The sequence below is a fragment of the Macaca fascicularis genome, chromosome 13 (genome assembly GCF_037993035.2).
Source record: "Macaca fascicularis isolate 582-1 chromosome 13, T2T-MFA8v1.1".
Classification (NCBI taxonomy): Eukaryota; Metazoa; Chordata; class Mammalia; order Primates; family Cercopithecidae; genus Macaca; species Macaca fascicularis.
This window is the reverse complement of record NC_088387.1, coordinates 94,700,099-94,725,547: the sequence shown is the minus strand read 5'-3', so window position 1 is coordinate 94,725,547 and position 25,449 is coordinate 94,700,099. Positions and strand designations below refer to the sequence as shown.

The 25,449-nt window shown below is 46.3% G+C and overlaps 1 protein-coding gene across 4 annotated transcripts; it reads left to right on the top strand.

The window, feature by feature from the left end:
* The first annotated feature begins 1,039 nt into the window (after window positions 1-1,039).
* GCKR (glucokinase regulator) lies at window positions 1,040-23,615 on the top strand. 4 transcript variants are annotated; one of them, XM_005576264.5, is made up of 19 exons: window positions 1,040-1,165; window positions 1,445-1,600; window positions 1,763-1,831; window positions 2,454-2,522; window positions 2,920-2,993; window positions 3,340-3,406; window positions 3,589-3,642; window positions 5,280-5,374; window positions 7,658-7,763; window positions 10,188-10,306; window positions 10,947-11,045; window positions 11,241-11,338; window positions 11,680-11,756; window positions 12,115-12,211; window positions 12,406-12,503; window positions 12,597-12,680; window positions 18,286-18,435; window positions 22,278-22,412; window positions 23,197-23,615. In XM_005576264.5, the coding sequence occupies exons 1-19, from the start codon at window positions 1,106-1,108 to the stop codon at window positions 23,365-23,367; spliced, it is 1,878 nt and encodes a 625-aa protein (XP_005576321.3). In that variant the 5' UTR covers window positions 1,040-1,105; the 3' UTR covers window positions 23,368-23,615. The 4 variants fall into 4 exon arrangements, with proteins under 4 accessions (XP_005576321.3, XP_045225517.2, XP_065383333.1 ...); XM_045369582.3 differs by lacking the exon at window positions 1,763-1,831; XM_065527261.2 differs by lacking the exon at window positions 22,278-22,412.
* The last annotated feature ends 1,834 nt before the right edge of the window (window positions 23,616-25,449 follow it).

Sequence of the window (25,449 nt, the reverse complement as noted above, 5' to 3'; positions counted from 1 at the left end):
AAGCTCTGCCACTTACGGTGTGATTTTGGAGAAACTGGTTTATTTGTGCCTCAGGTTTCCCACCTGTAAAGCAAAGCGTGTGAAATCTCACAGGGTTGTTGTGAGGCTCAAATGAGACAATGTGGGGGAAGGATCTTTATAAATCTCACAACACTATGTGACTGGATGATGATGATTAATTTCCACCAATCTGTTAGTTACTTCTTTGTTCAATAACATGTAAGCCCTTACATTATTTCATGCTTTGGTTGAGTCTGAAATCTGAATTGAGAACCTGTGTATGAGTCCCAATTTGTCCAGTTGTGTGATCTTAAGCAACCAGCTCAACTACTCTGAGCCTGTTTCATCACCTGAAAAATGAGGGTGTCAGTATTGACCAACATGTTAGTGTTGGTGTATCCAGTGAAATACTGTCTGTGAAAAGTATGTTGTTCAGTGTAAATAAATGTTGGCTAACATTGTATTTAGGGCAGATCCTTTGGTTTCTAATTCTCAATGCAGTATTTCTGTTTCTGTGAGATTTTTCCCGCTGTAATATCCAGTACAGTGTGTGCACACTTGGGGCTCGGAAGCTTCTGCTACCTTCCTTTCTGAGAGGAGAGGATAAAATGGGACCAGCGGGACTGTGCGTGCTAAGCATGTGATCAAGCCATGGGCCGGGTCCTCTGACTTCTGCTGACCTGGCGACCCTGATCTCTGGCCTCGGAGGACACTTGCCCAGGGATTCTCACTGCCATGGGTGTTGTCCTGCACTCCCAGGCTCCAGGTCCTCCGGAGAAGAGGGCATTGTCCCTGTAGGGCAAAAGTCCTGAGCCTCAGGTCTTCATCTTCAAGGGCCAAAGCAGAGACTTGGCGAGTCAGGATGCATGCAAAGAGGAACCCCAGGAGTTTCCCTGGGGTTACCAGAGGGCTGGGGGCCTAGTGACCAGGAAAGGGTGGTGCAGGCGGTGGTACAGGGGGTGGTGCTCTGAGAGCCTAGGGTGCTTGAGTTAATCATCACTGTGGCTCAGATAAGGCCCTGCCAACTAGAAGCAGAGTCATTGTGACCAGAGGGGTTTGTGTGGCTGAAGAGGCAGGTGGAACAGGGTGTCCACAGCACGGGACCATGCCAGGCACAAAACGGTTTCAACATGTCATTGAGACCCCGGAGCCTGGCAAGTGGGAGGTGAGACCCCTTCTTCATGTTGGCTTTCTGTGCTGATTCCTAGAATTATTTTTCATCCAGTCTTCCCTCCACCCTGGTTTCTGCTCACCTCTTCTTCTTTCCTGATGTTCTTTCCCTAATATGCCCAGAGTACCAAGTGCAAGCTGAGTTTCTAGTGTGGTGTGTGTGTGCGTGTGTGTGAGTCCCAACTCTGTGCCTCCTGCCACTCCCACCTCCAGCTTAGCAGGTGTGAATGAAGCTTTGGCTTCCTGCTCCATCCTTGTCCCCTCTTCCTTCTAGTTATCTGGGTATGAGGCAGCTGTGCCAATCACAGAGAAGTCGAACCCACTGACCCAGGACCTAGACAAAGCAGATGCTGAGGAAATTGTTCGACTGCTGGGACAATGTGATGCTGAGATCTTCCAGGAGGAGGGGCAAGCCCTGCCCACATACCAGGTAACCAAGACCCAAAACCTGGACCCTGCACATAAACATGCCAACTCCAACCCCACCTCTGCTCTCCCTGACCATGGCTCCTAATATCAGAAACCCTGAGTCCCCCTCCGCCATCCATCTTCCTCCTTTTCTTGGCTTCTCATTCCTGCCTGTTCCCTACAGAGACTCTACAGCGAATCCATTCTGACCACCATGGCTCAGGTGGCTGGGAAAGTTCAGGAAGTGCTGAAGGTACTAACCCTTCCTTCTGTTCCCTGCCTAAACTTTCCTATTTCCGTCTTTCTTTTTTTATTGTCTCTATTTCTCACTTTGATAGATCTCATTCTCCTTTCTCCCTTTTGGAAATCCTCCCTTTTGGATGCTTATTTTCATCTTATGAATAAATAATAATTACTCATCTGCTTAATACTTTATAATTGACAGTCTACTTTCACACCTATTACCCTCACAAAAGCCTGTGAAGTTGATATGACTTCTGTTTGTTTTTGTCAGATGGAAAAACAAAGATTTAGAAAGGATGATCACTGTAGCTTGCTCAAATACACTCAGCTAATAATTGCTGGATAATGCTGCTTTTGTTATTTACTTTTATTTAGATGACAAAGCTGCTTTCGGTTCTTTCTGGAATAAGTAAGGATTTGAACAACTAGTGGAGCAAGACGTGGGAGTGAAACTGGTTTCTCTAATCCACTGTTCTTTTTGCTACATTACACTGCATGTATTTGTTCAGTTTTGTGATGAGAGGAGGGATAAGGAGTCTTTCCAATTCCTCTTGCATTACTGACAAAAAAAAGAATATTCTTCCTCCAACCTGAGCCAGGCCCTGGTGATATATGCCTCTTTCCTTCTTTAGGAGCCAGATGGGGGGCTGGTTGTGCTGAGTGGAGGGGGTACCTCTGGCCGGATGGCATTCCTCATGTCGGTGAGCACCCTGGTCCCCAGTTTTCTTCCCCCTCCACTTCTGGAGGTGACCCTCAGAAGCATAAAGATCATCATAACTAAGCTCCCAGGTGGCCCCTCACTAGACTTGGACTCCAAGCCTGGCTCTCTCTCTCTTCCAAAAGCTAGATGGCACCATGAAGTCCCATTTCTTCTGGGCCCATCTGAGTCCTGCTAGTATGTTGTCAATGTCTCTACATCCCACGCACCACCAAGTAATCATCTCCAAGTAGCAGCTTTAAGTGCCAGATTCCATCTAGGACTGGGTTAAGCACTGGTCTAAGAGAATCATTACGTAGTCTGTGCCCTCTAGGAGTTGAAAATTCAAGATAATTGTTTCTTCTCTGTCATTACCTCTTTACATCCTCTCCCCCTTACAGGTGTCCTTTAATCAGCTGATGAAAGGTCTGGGACAGAAATCTCTTTACACCTACCTCATTGCAGGGGGTGACAGGTAAGTCAAGTTAGCCTGTGAATATTTTGTTTGACCTAAATAGTATTTCTTAGAAACTGAGTTTGAATGCCTTTAGACAGAGATTGTGTCCAGCTTGCCTTAGTCCCCACCATTCCTTATTCCCTCACACTTGGCCCACTTCACATACTCATGTTGCCTGACTGGCTGTTGTAGGTATTTGGGTTTTTCAACTCTGCAGAGTGTCTATCATGGTGCCCAACAAACTGTGGGTGCTCATTCAATGATAGTTTTCCCTTTATTCCCATCTCTTAATGTAGCCTGCCCTAATAAACCATAGGCTTCTGCTTCCAAACCAGTGCCACTGACCTTAAGTCTATCTTCTTAGGTCTGTGGTGGCCTCTAGGGAGGGGACAGAAGATAGTGCCTTACACGGGATTGAGGAACTGAAGAAGGTCTGTGCTTTTCACTGATATTGACCAGAGACCTCTATCTTCTCATGGGGACATAAAAGCCCCAGCATTCAGCCAAAGCCTATTTCCTCCCTCCCCTGTTCCTGGCCCTGATATCCTCACACAGTAGGTTTGTGCCCTGGAATCCTCCCAGTTACACTGCCTTGTCCATCCTCGTCTCCTAGGTGGCTGCTGGGAAGAAGAGGGTGATTGTTATCGGCATTTCTGTGGGACTCTCTGTGAGTAGAAAGATGGGTTGAGCAGATCAATTTTAGAGAGAGGAAGTGAGTGGGAATGGAATAGCATGGAAGATAGATCAATGAGATGGGTGCTAGAAAGCAGGAAGTTTGCTCAAGGAATTTTGGTTTTAGTTTCACTAACTTGGATCGAGTCATGTGAATGTGGGAAGATGGGGAAGGGATTCTATTTCAGAATAACTGTGTATCAATCAATCAGCAACCAAGATAGGTGGACTAGTCCAGGGCTGAGCAAATTATACTGGCTGGCCAATGCAGCCAGCTGCCTGTTTTTAAAGTTTATTTGTTTGTTTGTTTGTTTGTTTTTGAGATGGAGTCTCTCTCTGTCACCCAGGCTGGAGTGCAATGGCATGATTTCGGCTCACTGTAACTTCCGCCTCCTGGGTTCAAGCAATTCTCCTGGCTCAGCCTCCCGAAAAGCTGGGATTACAAGTGCCCACCACCATGTCTGCCTAATTTTTGCATTTGTAGCAGAGACAGGATTTCACCATGTTGGCCAGGCTGGTCTCGAACTCCTGACACCAGGTGATCCACTCGCCTCACTCGGCCTCTCAAAGTGCTGGGATTACAGGCATGAGCCACCCACTGGGCCCTAAAATAAAGATTAGTTTTGTTTTGTTTTGTTTTGTTTTTGTTGTTGTTGTTTTTTGAGGCGGAGTCTCCCTCTGTCTCCCAGGCTGGAGTGCGGTGGCATAATCTCGGCTCACTGCAGCCTCCTCCTCCCAGGTTCAAGCAATTCTCCTACCTCAGTCTCCCCAGTAAGTGGCACATGACATGATGCCCCACTAATTTTGTATTTTTAGTAGAGACAGGGTTTCACCATGTTGGCCAGGCTAGTCTTGAACTCCTGACCTCAAGTGATCTGCCCACCTTGGCTTCCCAAAGTGCTAGGATTACAGGTGTGAGTCACCATGTCCAGCCCCTAAAATAAAGTTTTATTGGAACACAGCCATTTTTGTTTACATATGGCCCAGGGCCTCTTTCATGCTATAGCCATAGGGTTGAGCAGTTGAACAGAGACCATAGGGCCCACAAACCCTAAAGTATTTACTATCTGGCCTTTTACAGAAAAATATGGCCCCTGGACTAATCCCTTGCTACTTAAAATATGGTGCCTGCACCAGCAACATCAGTGTCACCTGGGACTTGTTAGAAACACAAAATCTCAGGCCCTACTCCAGACCTACTGAGCATTTTAACAAGATTTCCAGGTAGTTTGAGAAGCACTGAACCAGATAACTCCAAGTTTCCTCTCAATTCTGCAGCTCTCTGGCTCTAAGAATTCACTGAGCAGAAACCAGATCCCACCAGTGTTATATATGGAAGGAAGCACACAAAGAGAAGAGGATATTGACTTCAAAGAGCTTATGATTTAGTTCAATAGTATTCCAACTTTACCATGCAGAAGATTTCCTTGGGGAACTTGTTAAAAATGTAGTGCCCTTGAGGTACTTGTGAAAAATGTGCTCCCCCTTCAAATGTGGATCCAGTAGATTGTAACTATACCTAGGAATCTGCATTTTGAACAAGCATTCTGAAGGATTCTGATGCACTTGAGCCTCGGGCACCAGTCAGAGTAATGACCCCCTCATCATGCCCTTCTCTCTCTTCACCATCAGGCTCCCTTTGTGGCAGGCCAGATGGACTACTGCATGAACAACACAGCTGTCTTCTTGCCAGTCTTGGTTGGCTTCAATCCAGTGAGCATGGCCAGGTGAGCCTTCTGGAATGACTGGGCAGTCCTGGGGCAGGCTGGAAGGGAACATGTCAAAGTCTATAGTACAACCACAAGGGAGAGAACAGATAGTCTTGTTCGCCAAATCTCAGAATATGAAAGTAAATATGGGGTGCCCCTAAGCTTATAAGGTTTTTTTGTTTGTTGGTTGGTTGAATTATTCTCTCCTTGTTTCGCAAAGCATTAAAGGCAGCTTATAAAGGATGCATAAAATACAAGATAGCATACATTGGAAACAGAGATTGAAGAGGCAAGAAAAACAAGGGATAAAATGGAGGATAAAATGGGGTCAGGAAGATGCATACCACAAATATCTTTGCTTTCATAGAGGGATGAGCCCCAAGCACCTTTTCAAAGTAGTAGCAGTGGGTGCCAGAAGGCCTGCTACTCCTCTTTGTCCAGTTCCTTTATTTAGTGCCCATTCTCTCTCATCATTCCAGGCACCCCTTTCCTCCCCTGAGGCTCCTCAGATCTCTCACCCTTTTCCCTTTCCTGAGAGCCCCTCATTACCAAATCACCTCCCTCTTATTCTCTATGTCAGTGGTCACTCTGATCTCAGAATAAGTCAACATATTAAACCAGTAGTGCTCAGATGTGGTTCTGTGCATGAGCTGCCTGGGGAATGTTACAAAAAAATAAAGAAGATTCTTAGTTCCTTGTGTAAGAGGTCTGATTTTGTAGGTTTGGAGTAAGGCCCTGGAATATCTATTTTTTGAAAGCAACCCTGGAGATTCTGATGCACAGCCAGGTTTGGGGAACTCTGCTAAATAAACCATTGGAGTGGGCCACCTGACAAAGCTGAGGGTTTCCTGACACCAGAGGGATGCGGCAAAGGCTTGTTGATTATTTTAGAGCAGCTTTTTGTATTTAGCGGTGGTCTTGGGAAGGGGGACAAATGGGTTTTTCCAAGGTGCTTTTTCACCTCCTAGATTCTAGGCTGTAGTATAATTTATGCAAAGGTGTAGATGAATCTGAAATACTCCTAACCCTGATCCTTTTCATGGAGGGCTCTCCTTCACCAAAAATGTATCTGCTGCAGTGGATGCTAATTTCAGGCCCTATGACTAAGTGAAATGAAGAATTTCAAACAACGTAGGCGTGGAGATCTTCCAGTTGTTCCTTAAATCAGTGGCTCCCAAACTTGGCTGATTTTCAGAGTCATCTGGGAAGCTTTTTTAAAATACAGATTTTTGGGCTCCACTCCCGAACTACTGAATCTGAATCTTAGGGTGGATGTGGTACCCAGAAATGGGTAGTTATCAAAAAATAAAACTCCCCAGATGATTTGGATGCCCAGTTGTGTTTAGGAAACTCGACGTTAAACCGTACAATATGAACCCTCTCTGCTTTAGTCTCCTCTTTCTTAGGACTCTAGAAGTTTCAGAAATAGTTTGAGGAAAAATGACAGGAGACATTTTATACAACGGGCATGAAATATGTGAAACTTGTCTGCCCTAGAAGTAATACAGAAGAAAAAAATACAAAAATAGTTCAAGAAGGGAGGGAACCTTTGCATGATGGGATGATAAGGCGAAATTAGGGGTGCCATGTACAGAAGTAACTGTCTCTTTGAGGTCCTGCCACAATGGGCGATTCACAAATTATCCCCTAGCAAAGCCATTAAAAATCAACTAAAGAAGATCGTCATTCTTTGAGATTCCATGATTTGTAACTAAGCAGATAACAAGTCTGTAGCTCTCTTGTCTCATGAACACACTGATTTGTTCCCAATTAATTTACTCAAGGAATGTTCGACAACTGTGAGGTGCTACCTGGCAGCTTGGTTCCTTCACTGTTATCCCTCCCTCTGGTACTGAGAGTTCGCTCTTTGGAGGGATTTCCAGAATGTATTCCCATGAATGGGAAGGGCTTCTGATGGACCCTAAGATGGAACATGAGGTGGCAATTTTGACATTTGAATGACAGACATTCCCTAAAGGACCTGCAGAGGGCGAGATGAGTGTAGCCATGGCATTGGAGCTTATGCAAGGAGCAGGACACAAGACGGTTTTGATCTCAGGCTGGGACTTTAAACTTGAGTGTTGACTTTGCTCTGGGCTTGAGATGCTGAATGTTTTATGAACCCCTGTCCTCGGGGTTCAGGGACACAGTGCCTCTAAAAGCTCCAAAGCATATGTCTGTATGAAGTTGTTGACCTCTGACCTCAATCCCGATGCAGTCTTTGATCATGACTCCCAGCTGAGACCCTTCTTTGAGATCCTCATAGACAATCTCCCCACGTTATGTCTCTCTGGATCTCAGAAATGACCCCATTGAAGACTGGAGTTCAACATTCCGACAAGTAGCAGAGCGGATGCAGAAAATGCAGGAGAAACAGAAAGCTTTTGTGCTCAATCCTGCCATCGGGGTAGGGCCTCTTCTTTTTCTATGTTCTCCACCCCCCCCCAACACCTGGGAACTGCTTGCCACTTCCTTGGGGCCTCTGAGTTTAGGTTCTGTTACATCTTGTTTAAATTCCTGAGGCATTGTGAGTCAGCTAAAATGTTATAAACCAAATCCTATTTTCCCATTTACGTTTTCACCTTAAGATATTTCATCTTCATTCCAACCCTGTCTCTCAAATTGGTAAGCCTTAAACACTTCAGTGGTCTGGGACAGTTTCTGTTTAAAGAAGCTCTTTGCCATCTATGTATAGACAGCGTTGAATAGCCATTGTTATGTCTCAGTCTGTCTCTCTCACATATTTACATTTTAAATATGGGCTTTAAAAAATGGGGTGCAGTTTTGTTTTATTCTTCTGCCTTTGTAAATCCTCTCTACAATTTGGTGGCCCTTCTTAGCTTGAAAGCTGTTTTCTCCTGTTCCTTTTTTCTCATCTGGATTGCGGATACCTTTCACTAGCACCATTTCTCCTTACTTGGGCCTTATGAGGGCCTTAGCCAAATTCCAGCCGGTGCCTCCTTCTATCAGTGATGGGCACACCATCCGTGACATTCTCCTTCATCTTCCTTTTGTAAGATAGGAAGGTAGAATTCCCCATGACATAAGAATTCCACAGCTTTCACCTCCCAAATCCTCATCTTTCTTTCCTCCTCTATGCAAATGTTGACTTTCAATCTTCTTTTCTCAGTCACTACTGTTTTTTTTTTTTGAAATGAAGTCTTGCTCTTGTCACCCAGGCTGGAGTGCAATGGCGCAATCTTGGCTCACTGCAACCTCTGCTTCCCTAGTTCAAGCAATTCTCCTGCCTCAGCCTGTGGAGTAGCTGGGATTGTAGGCACCTGCCACCATGTCTGGCTAATTTTTGTATTTTTAATAGACAGCCTGTTGGCCAGGCTGGTCTCAAACTCCTGACCTCAGGTGATGTGCCCGCCTCAGCCTCCCAAAGTCCTGGGATTATAGGCGTGAGCCACTGCACCCAGCCTCAGCCACTACTGTTATCATTCTGTTTGCTGTAACCTCTTTGTCTGTCTGGTGTGCTGTGTTCCACATCTGGACTGCTGCAATCACTGCTTCATTGGTCTCTGAAAAGCATGTGGTATTTGGATTGATAAACTACCACAGAAAATGGTGGAGGTTGGGGAGGTGGGGGAGAAATTTCTTGGAAAGAAAAGTGCTCTCTGGTCTGGGTGTGGTGGCTCATGCTTGTAATCTCAGCACTTTGGGAGGCCAAGGTGGGCAGATCACTTGAGGTCAGGAGTTCAAGACCGGCTTGGCTAACATGGTGAAACCACGTCTCTGCTAAAAATACAGAAATTAGGCCGGGCACAGTGGCTCACGCCTGTAATCCCAGCACTTTGGGAGGCCGAGGCAGGTGGATCACGAGGTCAGGAGATCAAGACCATCCTGGCAAACATGGTGAAACCCCGTCTCTATTAAAAATGCAAAAAATTAGCTGGACGTGGTGGCGGGTGCCTATAGTCCCAGCTACTCGGCAGGCTGAGGCAGGAGAATGGCGTGAACGCGGGAGGCGGAGCTTGCAGTGAGCCGAGATCATGCCACTGCACTCCAGCCTGGGCAACAGAGTGAGACTCCGTCTCAAAAAAAAAAAAAAACAAAATACAAAAATTAGCCAGGCATGGTGGCAGGTGCCTGTAATCCCAGCTACTTGGGAGGCTGAGGCAGGTGAATCACTTGAATTTGGGAGGTAGAGGTTGCAGTGATCCAAGATTGCACCACTGCACTCCAGCCTGGGTGGCAGAGCGAGACTCCATCTCAAAAATAAATAAATAAGTAAATAAATAAATAAATAAATAAATAAATAAATAAAAGCACTTTGGGAGGCCGAGGATTGCGAATCACGAGGTCAGGAGATGGAGACCATCCTGGCTACCATGGTGAAACCCCGTCTCTACTAAAAATACAAAAAATTAGCCGGGCGTGGTGGCAGGCGCCTGTAGTCCCAGCTATTGAGGAGGCTGAGGCAGGAGAATGGTGTGAACCCAGGAGGCAGAGCTTGCAGTGAGCTGAGATCCTGCCACTGCACTCCAGCCTGGGTGACAGGGTGACAGAGCGAGACTCCATCTCAAAAAAAAAAGGAAAGAAAGAAAGAAAAGAAAAGCACTCTATGAAAAACCCTTGACCCAGCTGACAAGAGACCCAATCACTGTGACTTCCTCTCCAGAAAGTCCTGAATATACCTAGGAGTGACCAGAGGAGGCCCTTCCCCTCTTTCTAATCTTCCTCTTGGTCAAGCCCACCCCAGCACCCTTCCTCACAAGCACACTGGGGGCCACCAGTGCTATCACATGCATGCCCGGGGGTTACTAACAAGTGGTCTCTGGGGTCTTCATCCTCTCCCAATTCCTCCTGGGTGTCTTCACCTCCTCAGCCCGAGGGTCTCAGCGGCTCCTCCCGGATGAAAGGTGGAAGTGCCACCAAGATCCTGCTGGAAACCCTGTTATTAGCAGCCCATAAGACTGTGGACCAGGGCATTGCAGCATCTCAAAGGTAGGGAGGATCTGGACAAGAGAGAGCTCAGAGTCAGGCAAGCATGAGATGGTGTGGATGGGGATTGGCAGGTCTAGATCCCAGGACTGGTCTGGTGGCAATAAGACTGCAGCCCACCACGCCTCCCCTGGGAAGGGAGCTGGCTGGAACATGCTGTTGTTCCCACCACATGGTCGCAGAGTCCGAATTGTTTCCAGTGGATCCTGGATTCCTCAGGTCCAGACCTAATCCCTGAGCCAGCCTGGGGCCTCCAAAGTTGGCCTGGCTCCCTAGGGTCCTTTGATTTGGGGGTGGTCCAGGTCATGCAGGTAGAGCTATCCTACTCGGGGCTTGCCTCCCTCTCCAGGGTCTCTAGCCTCACTCCCAGGCTGCTCACTCCCCTTCCCAGTGGCTCTCAGATGCTGCTCCTCCAGGTGCTTTCCTGATGCACTCCTCCCTCTTTCTGCTCTTTTGTTTTCTGCCCATTGAAGCCCTTGCTGCCCCTCCCGAACGCAGTCTGGGCCTACTCTCTGCACCTCTCCAGGGACCAGCAGAACTTAGTTCTAAGGGAGCTGTGCCTTCACCTCCCCGCTCAGGGAGGTACCTAAGCTTACTGAGGGGGCATTGGGCCCTTCTTGGGAGCTGGTGGCTTTTCTCCCAGATGCCTCCTGGAAATCTTGCGGACATTCGAGCGAGCTCATCAGGTGACCTACAGCCAAAGCCCCAAGATTGCCACCCTGATGAAAAGCGTCAGCACCAGGTGTGTGGATATGTGTTTAGAGGTGGGGATGTGGCCTGGATGGAGACTACCGAGAGCAGGGAGACTCTATGAGACTTGTTAGCATGGTATGGGCGATGGGATTGCATGGTTTGTTGACTCCTGTGCTCTTCTGTGGACATCTCTGGCCTCTTTTCACTGTGATCTCTCATGTCCTGACCTCTGACCCATTCTCAGTCTGGAGAAGAAAGGCCATGTGTACCTGGTTGGCTGGCAGACCCTGGGCATCATCGCCATCATGGATGGAGTAGAGTGCATCCACACCTTTGGCGCTGGTGGGACCCCAGTCCAGACGTTCTTCCTGCTTCCTCCTGATCCCAACCAATTGGGCTGCCTGTGTCCTACTCCCAACCCATGGGTGTTCCTCAGTGTCCCTCCTTCCCTGTCTAAATAGGCACTTCAGTCAAATTCTTCTTCCTTTGAACCCCAACTCAGTCCTTGATTCCTTCTCAGCTCCCACCCCTGTGCTTAACTATTGCCTCCCACATGGGCTACTCCTCACTCGATGCCCCACTTGCTACTTTTCCTCCCAGTCCCATTTTCTTACCCTGAAGCCTAGAACCTTCCTTTTCTATATAGCCAATCACTCATCTCTCCTTGTCCTTAAACTTCCCAGATTTCCGAGATGTCCGTGGCTTTCTCATTGGTGATCACAGTGACATGTTTAATCAGAAGGCTGAGCTCACCAACCAGGTCGGAGAAGAACAGGACTTGGGGAAGTTGGGGAGAACACTGGTGTGCTGAGGGTGGAAGAAAAGGGGAAGGTGAAGCTAGTTGAGAAGTTCATTGGAATAGGTGGTGCAGAGAAGAGAATATGGGTCGGAAGTCATGAGGCTCTGGCGCAGCATGGGCAGTGTGGAAGGCTCTAGAACCTGGCACTAGTCCACTGACTTGTTACATCGTCTTGGACAAAACACTGTACCTTTTTGAACCTCAGCTCTCTCACCTGTAGACAAAAGTGTTAGATCTCCTCCACGGCCCGCTTTAGTCCTCAAGTCTGTGTTTTAGGGTGTTTGCATGGGAGGGACCCTCCCATCTTCTTCTGCCCCAGGGTCCCCAGTTCACCTTCTCCCAGGAGGACTTCTTGACTTCCATCCTGCCCTCCCTCACGGAAATTGACACTGTGGTCTTCATTTTCACCCTGGATGGTGAGAGGGAAGATGGGAGCGGTGAGGGCTGGGGAGTGGGGAAGTAGAATGACTCAGAGGAGCTGTCATTTTTCTCAGTCTTAGGGTACCTGCTTAGAGGGAGGGAATGGGTGAACATCCTGACCCAGCCAGGGGAGCAGGAGGAACAGCTGCATAGCCAGCCTTTCGACTCTAATGTCCTCCCCTTCTCCTAGACAACCTCACGGAGGTGCAGACTATAGTGGAGCAGGTGAAAGAGAAAACCAGCCACATCCAGGCCCTGGCACACAGCACCGTGGGGCAGAACTTGCCGGTGAGAGTCCAGCTGTGACGAGGGGACCCAGGTGGCAGTTGTGGCCAGGCCTTCCTGGAGATGGCTCTCCTGCTCCTCTTTCTCTCTCTCCAGATCCCTCTGAAGAAGCTCTTTCCCTCCGTCATCAGCATCACATGGCCACTGCTTTTCTTTGAATATGAAGGAAACTTCGTCCAGGTATGGGGAATGAGAAGGTCCTATCTGCAGTAAGGGGCTCAGAGGGAGAGGGATTCCAGAAATCAAAAAACCCGAGGCTGGAGGGTAGAAAGCTTGGAGACCTCTCTGACCTTCACAAAGCCAGCTGGGCAAGGTCATGGGTTACCAGGCCACTAGTCAGAATTCCCAAGGCAATGATTTGCTGGGCTCAGCTGTCTCTAGGAATATGCAAAAAGTGCGGGATAGGCCACCAGTCACCTGACAGATGTTCATTTGTCCTTTGGGACAGGTTAATTCTTTTTAATTTGAGACAGAGTCTCACTCTGTCGCCCAGGTTGGAGTGCAGTGGCGCGATCTCTGCTCACTGCAACTTCCGCCTCTTGGGTTCAAGTGATTCTCGTGCCTCAAGTAGCTGGCACTACAGGTGCGTGCCACCATGCCCAGCTAACTTTTGTATTTTTAGTAGGGATAGGGTTTCCTCATGTTGGCCAGGCTGGTCTCAAACTCCTGACCTCAAGTGATCTGCCTGCCTCGACCTCCCAAAGTGCTGGGATTACAGGTATGAGCCATTGTGCCTGGCTGGGACATGTTAATTCTTGATACCAAAGTCATCACCATTATTCAAAAGCTTTTACAGCACCTTTTATTTTTTATTTTTTGCAAATTTACTATGCTGAATTCATTGCAGATAACTTTACATGCATATAGTCCCTGCTTGCCAGTGAATTATAATCCAGCACAAGTACTGATAATAATTACAGAAATAATAGTCAGTGTGTGTACTCTTTGCAATTTAGAGCTTTGTGTGGGCTTTGGGAACTCTGGATGCCAGTCTAGCTCTGCTGTGTGGCCCAAGAAAGCAAGCAATTTTGCATCTGTGGTTCTCCGTTTTCTCATACACCACCGGCCCACCCTCCACGGGCAGAATCAGGGCCCTGAAGGGTTGCTCTGGAGAGGTGTGGTCTCTTATTCGTTATTCAAACCACGTCTGTCAGGAAGTTTCCTGGTTTGACCAGACACAGCTGAAACACTGACCTACCTGGACTTAGAGCTTTTATAACAAGAAGAGGAAGTTTCTCTGCCCCTGAACAGGGAATCCACCTCCTTCCAGTTTCATTTCATTTCGTTTCGTTTTCTTTTCTTTCTCTCTCTCTTTCTCTCTCTCCTTCCTTCCTTCCTTCCTTCCTTCCTTCCTTCCTTCCTTCCTTCCTTCCTTCCTTCCTTCTTTCCTTCATTCCTTCCTTCCCTCCTTCCCTCCCTCTTTTCTTTTCTTTTCTTTTTTTGACAAGGTTTCACTCTTTGGCCCAGGCTAGAGTGCAGTGGTGCCATCTCAGCTCACTGCAACCTCCGCCTCCCCTGCTCAACTGATCCTCCCACCTCAGCTTCTGAAGTAAGTAGGACCACAGGCACTCACCACCATGACTGGCTAATTTTTGTATTTTTTGTAGAGACGAGGTTTCTCCATGTTGCCCAGGCTGGTTGCCAACTCCTAGACTCAAGTGATCCACCCGCCTTGGCCTCCCAAAGTGCTGGGATTACAGGCGTGAGCCACCACGCCTATCCAAAACACTGTATTTTTAAAGAAAAATGTTCATTTTAATAGCAATACATTTTTTTGTAGTAAAAACATTACAAATTACAGAAATGCAAAAAGGAAAAATCACTCCAAATCCACCGTCTTCAAAAAAAAAAAAAAAAAAAAAGAGACTCTGACAGATTTTGGAGAATGTCCTTCTAAATTTCTATTATATGCATATATAAATATATTTGTACAAAAGTAAGACCATACTTGATATGCTGTTTTAAAGTTGCTTTTTTTCATTTAAAATCATGAACATCTTTCTGTACTAACAGATCACTATCATTGTCAAAACTTGTTATTATTATTATGTTTTTATCATGCCAGGACATGTTCTCATCTAATAGATCACTGCTATCATTTTTAATGTCAATGGAATATTGTATCCGCTGTATGGACGTACCATAAATTGTTTACTCTAACTCCAACTATTAGACACAGAGACAGCTTCAATATTAGGGTTTTTATTAAAGTGCTGCACTGAACATCCTTATACACACATTTTTTGGGAATTTGACTATTTCACCAGGATAAACCTCAAAAGCGAAATCATTGGGTCAAAGGGGATGTAAAATTTTGAAGCTTTTTGGTACATATAGTCAAATTGCCCTCCAAAGAGGTTTATAAATAAAGTGTGAAGTTGCTTGTTCCCTTACACCTTTATAAATACTGGATAGCATCCTTATAAAAAATCTTTGCTAATTAGCAAAGCAACAAAAGGGCATTTCAGTGTTGTGCTAATTTTGTTTCACCATGTTGGCCAGGGGTTTCACCATGTTGGCCAGGCTGGTCTTGAACTCCTGACCTCAAGTGATCCACCCACCTCTGCCTCCCAAAGCACTGGGATTGTAGGCGTGGTCCAGAAAGCTTTTTCTAACACCTAAATTGTAAAGGAATTTCATCCATGTTTTCTGCTAGTAAAGATGGTTTCTTTTTTCTTTTTTAAACACTTAGATCTTTAATTTATTGGGAGTTTATTCTTGTGTATGGGGTAAGGCATGAATCCAATTATATATTTTTCTAAGTGATTATCGAATTGTCCATATATATGTATATATTTTTTATTTTTTTGAGACAGAATCTCACTCTGCCACCCAGGCTGGAGTGCAGTGATGTGATCAGATTTCACAGCAACCTCAAACTCCTGGGCTGAAGCAATCATGTCACCTCAGCCTCCCAAGTAGCTGGGACTACAGGCACACACCACCATGCCTGGCTAATTAAATTTTTTTTTTTTTTGTAGAGACAGGATTTTGCTGTGTTGTACAGGCTGGTCTCAAATCCCTGGCCTCAAGCAATCCTCCTGCCCCGACCACCCAAAGAGCTGGGATTACAGGGGTGAGCCACCATGCCTGGCTCCAATATAATTTTTTTAAGTTCATCTTTCCCTGAATGATTTAGGATGCTACCTGTGTCACATACTCAGTTTCTATGTGCATTGGTCTATTTAAGGACTTTCTATTCTGTTCCACTGGTTTGTCTATTGATGTGCTGGTACCATATGTTTTAATTATAGAGGCGTTATGGTATGTTTAGTGCCAGTAGGGTTTGTTCTTCATTCTTCTTCTTTTTTTTTTTTTTTTTGGAGACGGAGTCTCATTCTGTTGCCCAAATTGGAGTTCAATGGCATGATCTCGGCTCACTGCAACCTCCACTCTCCAGGTTCAAGTGATTATCTTGCCTCAGTCTCCCAAGTAGCTGGGATTACAGGCAGGTGCCAGCACGCCAGGCAAATTTTCTTTTGTGTTTTTAGTAGAGATCAGGTTTCACCCTGTTGGCCAGGCTGACCTCAAGTGATCTGCTCACCTCAGCCTCCCAAAGTGCTGGGATTATAGGCATAAGCCACTGCACCCAGCCTATTCTTCTTTTTAAGGATTTTCCTGGCTATAACCAGGCCGATTTTTCCATGTGTACTTTAAAATGAACGTGTCTTACTCCAAATTATATAAAATTTAAAATATTTTTGTGTTAATGGTGTTCATGTTAGTGGTATAAATGGTTAGTGTTATAACCCAAATCTAACTGACCTTTCTCCCAAAGTGCAGTCTGACATACACCCTATAGCATCAGTACTGCATACTTACTGGCCAGTTTCATGCTGAAATTGGTCAGATATCTGTTCTTATACTTAGTGTCCTGGTCATTCATTTGTTAAAATGTTTTCAATATACCCTCTTCCAGGGTTTTGTGTGAACAGCTATTTCTAGAATTCCAGAATAAAGAAGTAAAAGTAGCAGTAGCCTGTTTCCTCAGCCTGGCTAGGACCACGTATATTAGTACTTTTTTTTTTTTGATGATATAGAGTCTCATTCTGTCATCAGGCTGGAGTGCAGTGGTGCGATCTCAGCTCACTGCAACCTCTGCCTCCTGGGTTGAAGCAATTCTCCTGCCTCAGCCTCCTGAGTAGCTCTGACTTACAGGTGCTTGCTACCATACCTGGCTAATTTTTGTATTTTTAGTAGAGATGGGATTTCACCATGTTAGCCAGGATGGTCTCAGTCTCCTGACCTCATGATCCGCCTACCTTGGCCAGTACATTTTCATACTGCTCTAAAGAACTGCCTGAGACTAGGTGATTTATAAAGGAAAGAGGTTTAATTGATCCACAGTTCAGTATGGCTGGGGAGGCCTCAGGAAACTTACAATCATGGTGGAAGGTAAAGGGAAAGCAAGGTATCTTCTTCCCAAGGTGGCAGAAAGAAGTGCCAAGTGAAGGGGGAAGAGCCCCTTATAAAACCATCAGATCTCATGAGAACTCACTCACTATCCCAAGAATAGCATGGGGGAACGCCCCCGCCACTATGATTCAATTACCTCCCCCTGGTCTCTCCCTTGGCACATGGGGACTGTGGGGATTACAATTCAAGATGAGATTTGGGTGAGGACACAAAGCTGCCTAACCATATCACCAATTAATTAATTCCCTCAACACCTTTACTGGGCCCCAGTTTCCCTGCTAATGTGCCAATAGGTGTTATAAGTGCCCCAAAGTGGACAAAATATAAGGGCCAAAAACAAGTGGCAGTTTTATACTCGCGATACCACGTTTGTACAACTTTTTAGTTTTTGACATGCCTTCACATAGGTTCTCTCATTCATCCAGGAAATATTTGCGGCAAAGTAGGAAATGCCCTCATCATTGAATCAGAAGACCTGGATTTAGGTCCTCATTCTGCGTCTCGTTATCATATGAGCTGCTCCAAGTTAATTTACTTCTGACCTCTAGTTGCCCTATATGTAAAAATGAGGATAGATAAACTTATTGTGTAGGGTTGTTACGAAAATTAAATAGAATTCATTTTTCAACAAACATTTTTTTTCCCCTAAGACATAGTCTCACTCTGTTGCCCAGGCTGGAGTGCAGTGGCACAATCTAGGCTCACTGCAACCTCCACCTCCCGGATTCAAGTGATTCTTGTGCCTCAGCCCCCTGCGTAGCTGGGATTACAGGTGTATGCCAGCACTCCCGGCTAATGTTTGTATTTTTAGTAGAGACAGTGTTTCATCGTGTTGGCTAGGTTTGTCAAGAACTCCTGACTTCAGGTGATCTGCCCAACTTGCCCTCCCAAAGTGGTGGGATTACAGGAGTGAGCCACTGTGCCTGGCCTTAACAAATGTATTGATCAGCAAACATGTCAGTCATGGTCTAAAAAACTGGGGCCCTGGAGCAGAGTAAGTCACCATCTCTGCCCTCTCAAGAAGCCTGTGGTTTAGTGGAATGAATCCCACTCCTGCTGTCAGATACCCGGGGAGAAAAAGGAACGATTCAGCAGGATCAAAATCCTAATGTGGAAGGACTCAGAGAACATGTCTGTCTACCTAGGGGTCAAAAACACAAATGGGTGAAGCTACCAGGTTTGCCTGAGACAGTTCTGGTTTACATCTACTGCCCTGACATTTAAACCCTGGGCTGCTCAAACAAATCATGTCTGCATTTTGGTCCCTGGTTCTTGACAGTTGGTTTCCCGTCTGATAACAGGACCCTGTTCACTCTGCTGCTCTTCTGTCCTCTAATTTTTGACACCCCCGTGTGTCTGCCCTTTTCAGAAGTTCCAGCGTGAGCTAAGCACCAAATGGGTGCTGAATACAGTGAGTACAGGTGCTCATGTGCTTCTTGGGAAGATCCTACAAAACCACATGTTGGACCTTCGAATTAGCAACTCCAAGCTCTTCTGGCGGGCACTGGCCATGCTGCAGGTAGGGATATGATGGGGCAGGGCTGGGTGGGGCCTGGCCTCAATGCTTAGGCTGTCAGAGGAGGGCATTTTGCAGAGGTATGGAAATGTGTAAGAGTACAGGCTGCCTTTTCTATGTGCTTCTGCTCCTCCAATTAGGTGCATCTTCTCCTTAAGGAGTATGTGAGCACACTTGGGTGTGTTTGTGAAATTGTAATTATTAGGCAAGACTGTTTCAGTTACAAATGTGATGGAAAACAAGTTTATACTGGTTTAAGCTAAACAAAGAAAATGACAACTGATATAACTGAACAATCTTAGGGCAGCTAAATCTAATGTGTTCCAGAACTTTCCACCCTTAACTCTGCTTTCCTCTGTGTGGCTCTCATTCTTTTTTTTTTTTTTTTTTTTTTGAGATGAGGTCTTGCGCTATCGCCCAGGCTGGAGTACAGCAGCGCTATTTCAGCTCAGCGCAGCCTCCGCCTCTGAGGTTCCAGTGATTCTCCTGCCTCAGTCTCCTGAGTATCTGGGATTACAGGCACCCACCACCATGCCCAGCTAATTTTGTATTTTTTAGCAGAGACAGGGTTTCGCCATGTTGGCCAGGCTGGTCTGGAACTCCTGACCTCAGGTGATCCACCCGCCTCAGCCTCCCTAAGTGCTGGGATTACAGGCGTAAGTCACTGCGCCCAGTCGTTGTTCTCATTCTTAGGCAAGTTTTCTCCATTAGGTGGCAAACTGGCCACCAGTAGTGCCAGCCTGACAACTTAGTTGGCAATACTAGTGGGCAAAGAACTTGCCTGTCCTGTGGTTCTTGCAAATGCCTGGTCGGAGGCTCTTGCTTGGGACACATGCATGTCCCTGAAGCAATCACTGTTTTCCAGGGCAAGGGGTGCTCTGCCCAGTCTGGTTCATGAGCTCTCCCTTCAGGATGGTGGTGGAAAAAGGGCTGGGAGGTGAGCCTCAATCCAACCTCATTACCTGAGCATGGGGGAGCGATAGATCCTCAGAGGAAAACCAAGGTGCTGATACCAGAAGGAGGAGTGGATGCTGAGCAGACGGCACAACAGGTGGTCATGAAAATGGGGTCGCCAGATTCAGCAAATAAAAATACAGGACACCCAGTTAAATTTGAATTTCAGATAAATATGGAATAATTTTTTCATTAAGTATGCTCTATGTAATATTTGAGATTTTTAAATTTTTTTCATTATATATTTGGATGTCCTGTATTTTTGTTCACAAAATCTGGCAACCCTATGTGAAAGGAATCAATCGATGAACATTTAGTGAGCACCCACCAGGTCCCCAAAATAAACTATGGTTCTTACTGAAGTCCAGTGGAGGTACAAAGAAGGTGGGGGTCAGTATGCATTATAGCAAAAAGAAGGCCTCATGGAAGAGGTGGTATTTGAGCTAGGCCTGGTGGTTATGGCTTGGACATATGGACAGAAGGGCATTCCTGTTAGGTCATTCACCAAGTCCCAGAAGGGGGACTGGGCATGATATGTGAGGGACACAGGTCTGACCAGAGTGGCGAGTCACTTTAGAGCACAGTGAGGGATTGTGAAGAAGTAGGAAGGGGAGGATGTGGAAGGTTAAAGTCAGGCAGGAATTTGGACTTGCCAGATGCAGCTAGACCTGTGCTGTCCAAAACACTGGCCACTAGTCACATGTGGCTACTGAGCACTTGAAATGTGGCTAGTGTGACTAAGGAACTGAATTTTTAATTTTATGTAAAAACCAAAGCTGTATAATTTTTAAATTAAATGTAACTTTAATGTTTTGGTAGGACTACATTTCGCTTTTTAGCATTGCAAATCTAGCACCCAAATTGAGGTGGGCTGGCTGGGCATGGTGGCTCATGCTGTAATCCCAGCATTCTGGGAAGCCAAAGCGGACAGATCACTTGAGGTCAGGAGTTCGAGACCAGCCTGGCCAACATGGTGAAATCCTGTCTCTACTAAAAACAAAACAAAACAAAACAAAACAAAAAAATTCCGGGCATGTTGGCACAGGCCTATAGTCCTCTATTAGGGAGGCTGAGGCAGGAGAATTGCTTGAATCTGGGAGGTGGAGGTTTCAGTGAGCCAAGACAGTGCCACTCCACTCCAGCCTAGGTGACAGAGTGAGACTCTCTCTCAAAAAAAAAAAAAAAAAAAATCAAAAAGAGTCACAAAAAACCAAATTGAGGTGTGCTCTAGTTGTAAAATACACACTTGATTTCAAAATACAAAATATGAATATAGAAAAATATTGCAAAATATCTCACTAATAATGTTTAATGTTGTTTACATTGGGTTATATACTGGGTTAAATGAAATATATTATTAAAATTGATTTCAGGCCAGGCGTGGTGGCTCATGCCTATAATCCCAGCACTTTGGGAGGACAAGGTGGGCAGATCACAAGGTCAGGAGAAATAGGTGAAATCAATTTTTTTTTTTTTTTTGAGATGTATTCTCGCTCTGTCACCCAGGCTGGAGTGCAGTGGCATGATCTTGGCTCACTGCAACCTCTGCCTCCTGGGTTCAAATGATTCTCCTGCCTCAGCCTCCTGAGTAGCTGGGATTACAGGCATGCACCACCACGCCCAGCTAATTTTTTTTTTGTATTTTTAGTAGAGATGAGGTTTCACCATATTGGCCAGGCTGGTCTCCAACTCCTGACCTTGTGATCTGCCTGCCTTGGCCTCTCAAAGTGCTGGAATTACAGGCGTGAGCCGCCGTGCCCGGCCAATTTCACCTATTTCTTTTTTTTAATACATCTACTAAAAACACACGTGTGGTTTGCATTATTTTTTTTTCTTTATTTTTATTTTTTTAGAGACAGGGTCTCACACTGTTACCAAAGCTGGAGTGCAGTGCAGTGGCACCATCATGGCTCCCTACAGCTCAAACTCCTGAGCTCAGGCAATCCTCCCACCTCAGCCTCCTGAGTACCTGGGACGATAGGCAGGTGCCACCACACCCAGCTAATTTATTTTATTTTTTGTAGAGATGGGGTCTTGCTATGTTCCCTAGGCTGGTCTTGAACTCCTGGGCTCCAGTGATCCTCCTGTTTTGACCTCCCAAAGTGCTGGGATTACAGGTGTGAGCCACCATGCCCAGCCTTGCATTATATTTCTACCGGACAATGCTGAGCTAGACAGAGAGGAGGGTAGTGACAAAATGGAAGCAGTGTTTGCAGATGAACAGTCTTACATTAGTGTGCAAGATGGATGTGGTTATAGAGGAAACTAGAGAGAGGGAGTCCAGATTACCAACCTACAGGATTGGTGTGACATGCATGCAAATTTGACCAATTTGCCATTAATTCTCCAGTTTAACCCAGCCAATCAAGCCCACCACCAACCCCCTTAACCTAGTTTTTCTTTTCTTTTTTTTTTTTTTGAGACGGAGTCTTGCTCTGTCGCCCGGGCTGGAGTGCAGTGGCTGGATCTCAGCTCACTGCAAGCTCCGCCTCCCGGGTTTACGCCATTCTCCTGCCTCAGCCTCCCGAGTAGCTGGGACTACAGGCGCCCGCCACCTCGCCCAGCTAGTTTTTTTTTTGTATTTTTTAGTAGAGACGGGGTTTCACCGTATTAACCAGGATGGTCTTGATCTCCTGACCTCATGATCCGCCCGTCTCGGCCTCCCAAAGTGCTGGGATTACAGGCTTGAGCCACCACGCCCGGCTAACCTAGTTTTTCTTTACACCTGGGAATTATGAGTTTAGGATTGCCAACATGGACAAATCATCTACAGCCTCTACAGCCAGGCTTTGGGATCCCAGCCTCCCACTCTCATAGCTTCTTCTCCCGTGACTCCATTCTTAGTTCCTCTGGCCTTTAGCCTGACACTGATCTTACCACTTTTTCCTTAGCGGTTCTCTGGACAGTCCAAGGCTCGATGCATCGAGAGCCTCCTCCGAGCAATCCACTTTCCCCAGCCACTGTCAGATGATATTCGGGCTGCTCCCATCTCCTGCCATGTCCAGGTTGCACATGAGAAGGAACAGGTATCCTGCCCACTGCTGGTCATTCAACAAATACTTCTTGAGTACTTTCAATGTGCCAAGAAGTTTGTTTGGCACTGGGTTTACAAAGCTCAGTGACATTCTCCTCACAAGGACCTCCACATTCGTGGGGGAGACATGACTGTGATAAGTGGTCATGGAGGTGTGAAAAAGGTACTACAGGGGCACAGAAAAGGGGTCTTCTATTCTGCCTAGGAAGGGAGTCAGGAAAAAGAGGCAGAAAGGGTATTTGGACTGGGTTTTGAAGGACGAATAGGAGTTTTCCTGGTCAAAATGAAGGTTTCTCTCTGCTCTTAATCCACCTTGTTACCACCTTCTAGTCTTCATAACATCCAATTTCCATCTAACCTGGTGGCTCCTGATTCCTATATCAAATGCTTTAACTCCTGCAGGGTTCTGTTTTTTTTTTGAGAGGGAGTCTTGCTCTGTCACCTGGGCTGCTGGAGTGCAGTGGCGCGATCTTGGCTCACTGCAACCTCTGCGCTCCCGGGTTCAAGAGATTCTCTTGCTTCATCCTCCCAAATAACTGGGATTACAGGTGCCAGCCACCAATGCCTGGCTAATTTTTGTATTTTTAGTAGAGATGGGGTATCGCCATATTGGCCAGGCTTGTCTCAAACTCCTGAACTTAAGTGATCTGCCCGCCTCGGCCTCCCAAAGTGCTGGGATTACAGGTGTGAGCCACTGTGCCCGACCTTCCCCCGGGGTTCTTTCTCAAATGACCTAATTCCCTCAGGCTTCAGTGTCCACTGCCTCTTCCCCACAGGTGATCCCCATCGCCTTGCTGAGCCTCCTATTCCGGTGCTCGATTACTGAGGCTCAGGCACACCTGGCTGCAACTCCTTCTGTCTGTGAGGCTGTCAGGAGTGCTCTTGCTGGGCCAGGTCAGAAGCGCACCGCGGACCCCCTGGAGATCCTAGAGCCTGACGGTCAGTGAACCCGTGTTTCTGGGTGGGTGAAAGGGGCCCAACCCTGCCCACTTCAGCCCAGCCGGCCCAAGGGGACTTGTGCTAGTAGCATATGTGGGAGGAAGAAGTCCCGTTTCCAGGGGCACCAGCAGCCCAGGGTAGGGAGAAAGATTCTCTCCATTTTGGGGGAGAGTTCTTGCTCTTGACCTAGTGGTTTCTACTCTCAGCGACTTATTCCGATTTGAGAAATAAAATGAAATGTCTTATTTTGGAAAGTTAACCTTTCAAAGTCAGTAAATCAAATAGTAGATTAGAGGTGGGACAGGATGGGTGGCATGGGTTGGTCTTAACAGCAGATTTGTTTCTTTAATTCTGCCCCCAACTCAATTTCATTGGTCCCTAATACAAGCCTTATACTAACATCCCTATATTTTCATTACCAACATGCAGCCAGGTGTACATACGTGCACACACACTCCAATCCCACACAGACACACAATGAGAGGTGGGAACTTTTAGATAATTCCAGGGGAAGAGGGAAGAAGTTGTGTACTTAACATAGGAAATCCAGAAAAAGGGCAGTCTTCATCAGACATGACAAGATCTAGAATGAATGCTACATCCACACATTAGACCATGAAATGAGGGTCACATCCCCTGCCTGTGTTTGTAAGAGGAACATAAGGAACTCTGGGGGTGCTGAAAGCCCTTGGTGGTGGGACCCAACAAACACTAGAAACCCCAGGCTGTACATTTTAGACATCAGCTGCCCCATATTTTGACAAATTAAAGGACCCTTGTTCATCCTAGATTCATGGCAGCTCGTTAGGGCCTGTGATATATGGCCCTGACAGTAGAGAGCTGATTCCTCCTTGTGCCTGAGAAATATCCAGGTAATAGACACTCAGGAACATTCCTCTGGGGATGAAACTTGCTGGAAAGGTCCCCGGAACTTTTAGGCAGGAGGGTGACTGCAAAGGAGCCAGATTTTGGTTTTATGGGGATAGGGTAATCAACCTTTTTAAGGTGGCCATGGGCCCCTCTGTGCATCTGCGGGCCTGCAGCCTCTATCTGAGCTCTGTTTTCCTGTTCCACATCTTCACACTGATGCCTTGGATCATCAGTAATCCCCCTTTCCCCAGCCACTACTCTCACGGTGCTTTCTGAGTACCACCCCTTTCATCCTCCACAAACACCTCTCCCAAATTCAAGATAGCTAAAATTAGGAAAGGCTCCTGCAAAGGCCCTCTGCTTCTCTTTACCCACAACTCCCTACCACATTCTTTCATGGGGTCAGTTCATCTCTGAGCATGGTGTCATGAACAGTGTCAAGTCTGAGACGATACCTAGCATTCTGGGACCCCAAAAGTCAGAGCACCCCTTGATCCTGTTGATAATACCAACCTGTACAGTAGCTCCCCTCCCACATTTGGAGGGGCTAGGGCACAGGGTTAGATTTCTTCAAGGCTGGATGCAGAAGAACTCTAGAAGCCCTGAGTTCTTTTAGTTGCCAAGTACATGGATGGCATGAAGACATCAAGTGAATTCAATTCTTACATAGTTGGACACAATATTCAGGTATTATGGACAAGGTGGAGGACTGTTCAGCCTTGGGGGACATTAGAAGCTAGACACACTCTGGCATTGTGGCAGAGACAAAGATGACTAAGATCTGATCCCTACCCCTTAGAAACTCACAAGCACATAGCAATTGGAATACAAGACAGAGTTGAAGTGGATTAAACAGCAGGGTAAGTACAGAGAGCTGTTGAAATTACAGAGTAGGCCAAGAGTCAAGGAAAGTTTTGGAAGAAAGGAGGCTGGGGTGGGGTAAAGGAACAGCCAAAGAAAACCCAAGAAGGTTTGAAGACTCACAGTGGGATATGGATCTGATAGCAGAGAATCATTGTCAATGGGATTTGTGCTCTTGGCAGAGCTAAACAAGTTCAAAGATTTTTTTAGAACTATTCAGAGACAAATGATAGGGTGACAACTTTTGCGGTTATTTGGAGAAAGTAAACATCTGAGGGCAAAAACAGCAAGAGAGTAATCCATTATTAATACAAGGCAGTAATTATGTAGAAAGTACTAAAGGGCCTGGGCCTGAAGAC

Coding starts and splice junctions, on each gene's coding strand:
- GCKR (XM_005576264.5), top strand. CDS start 1,106: ATGCCAGGCACAAAACGGTTTCAACATGTCATTGAGACCCCGGAGCCT. Junction 2,994..3,339: donor CTCATTGCAGGGGGTGACAG/GTAAGTCAAGTT, acceptor CTATCTTCTTAG/GTCTGTGGTGGCCTCTAGGG. Junction 12,212..12,405: donor CTTCATTTTCACCCTGGATG/GTGAGAGGGAAG, acceptor CCCTTCTCCTAG/ACAACCTCACGGAGGTGCAG.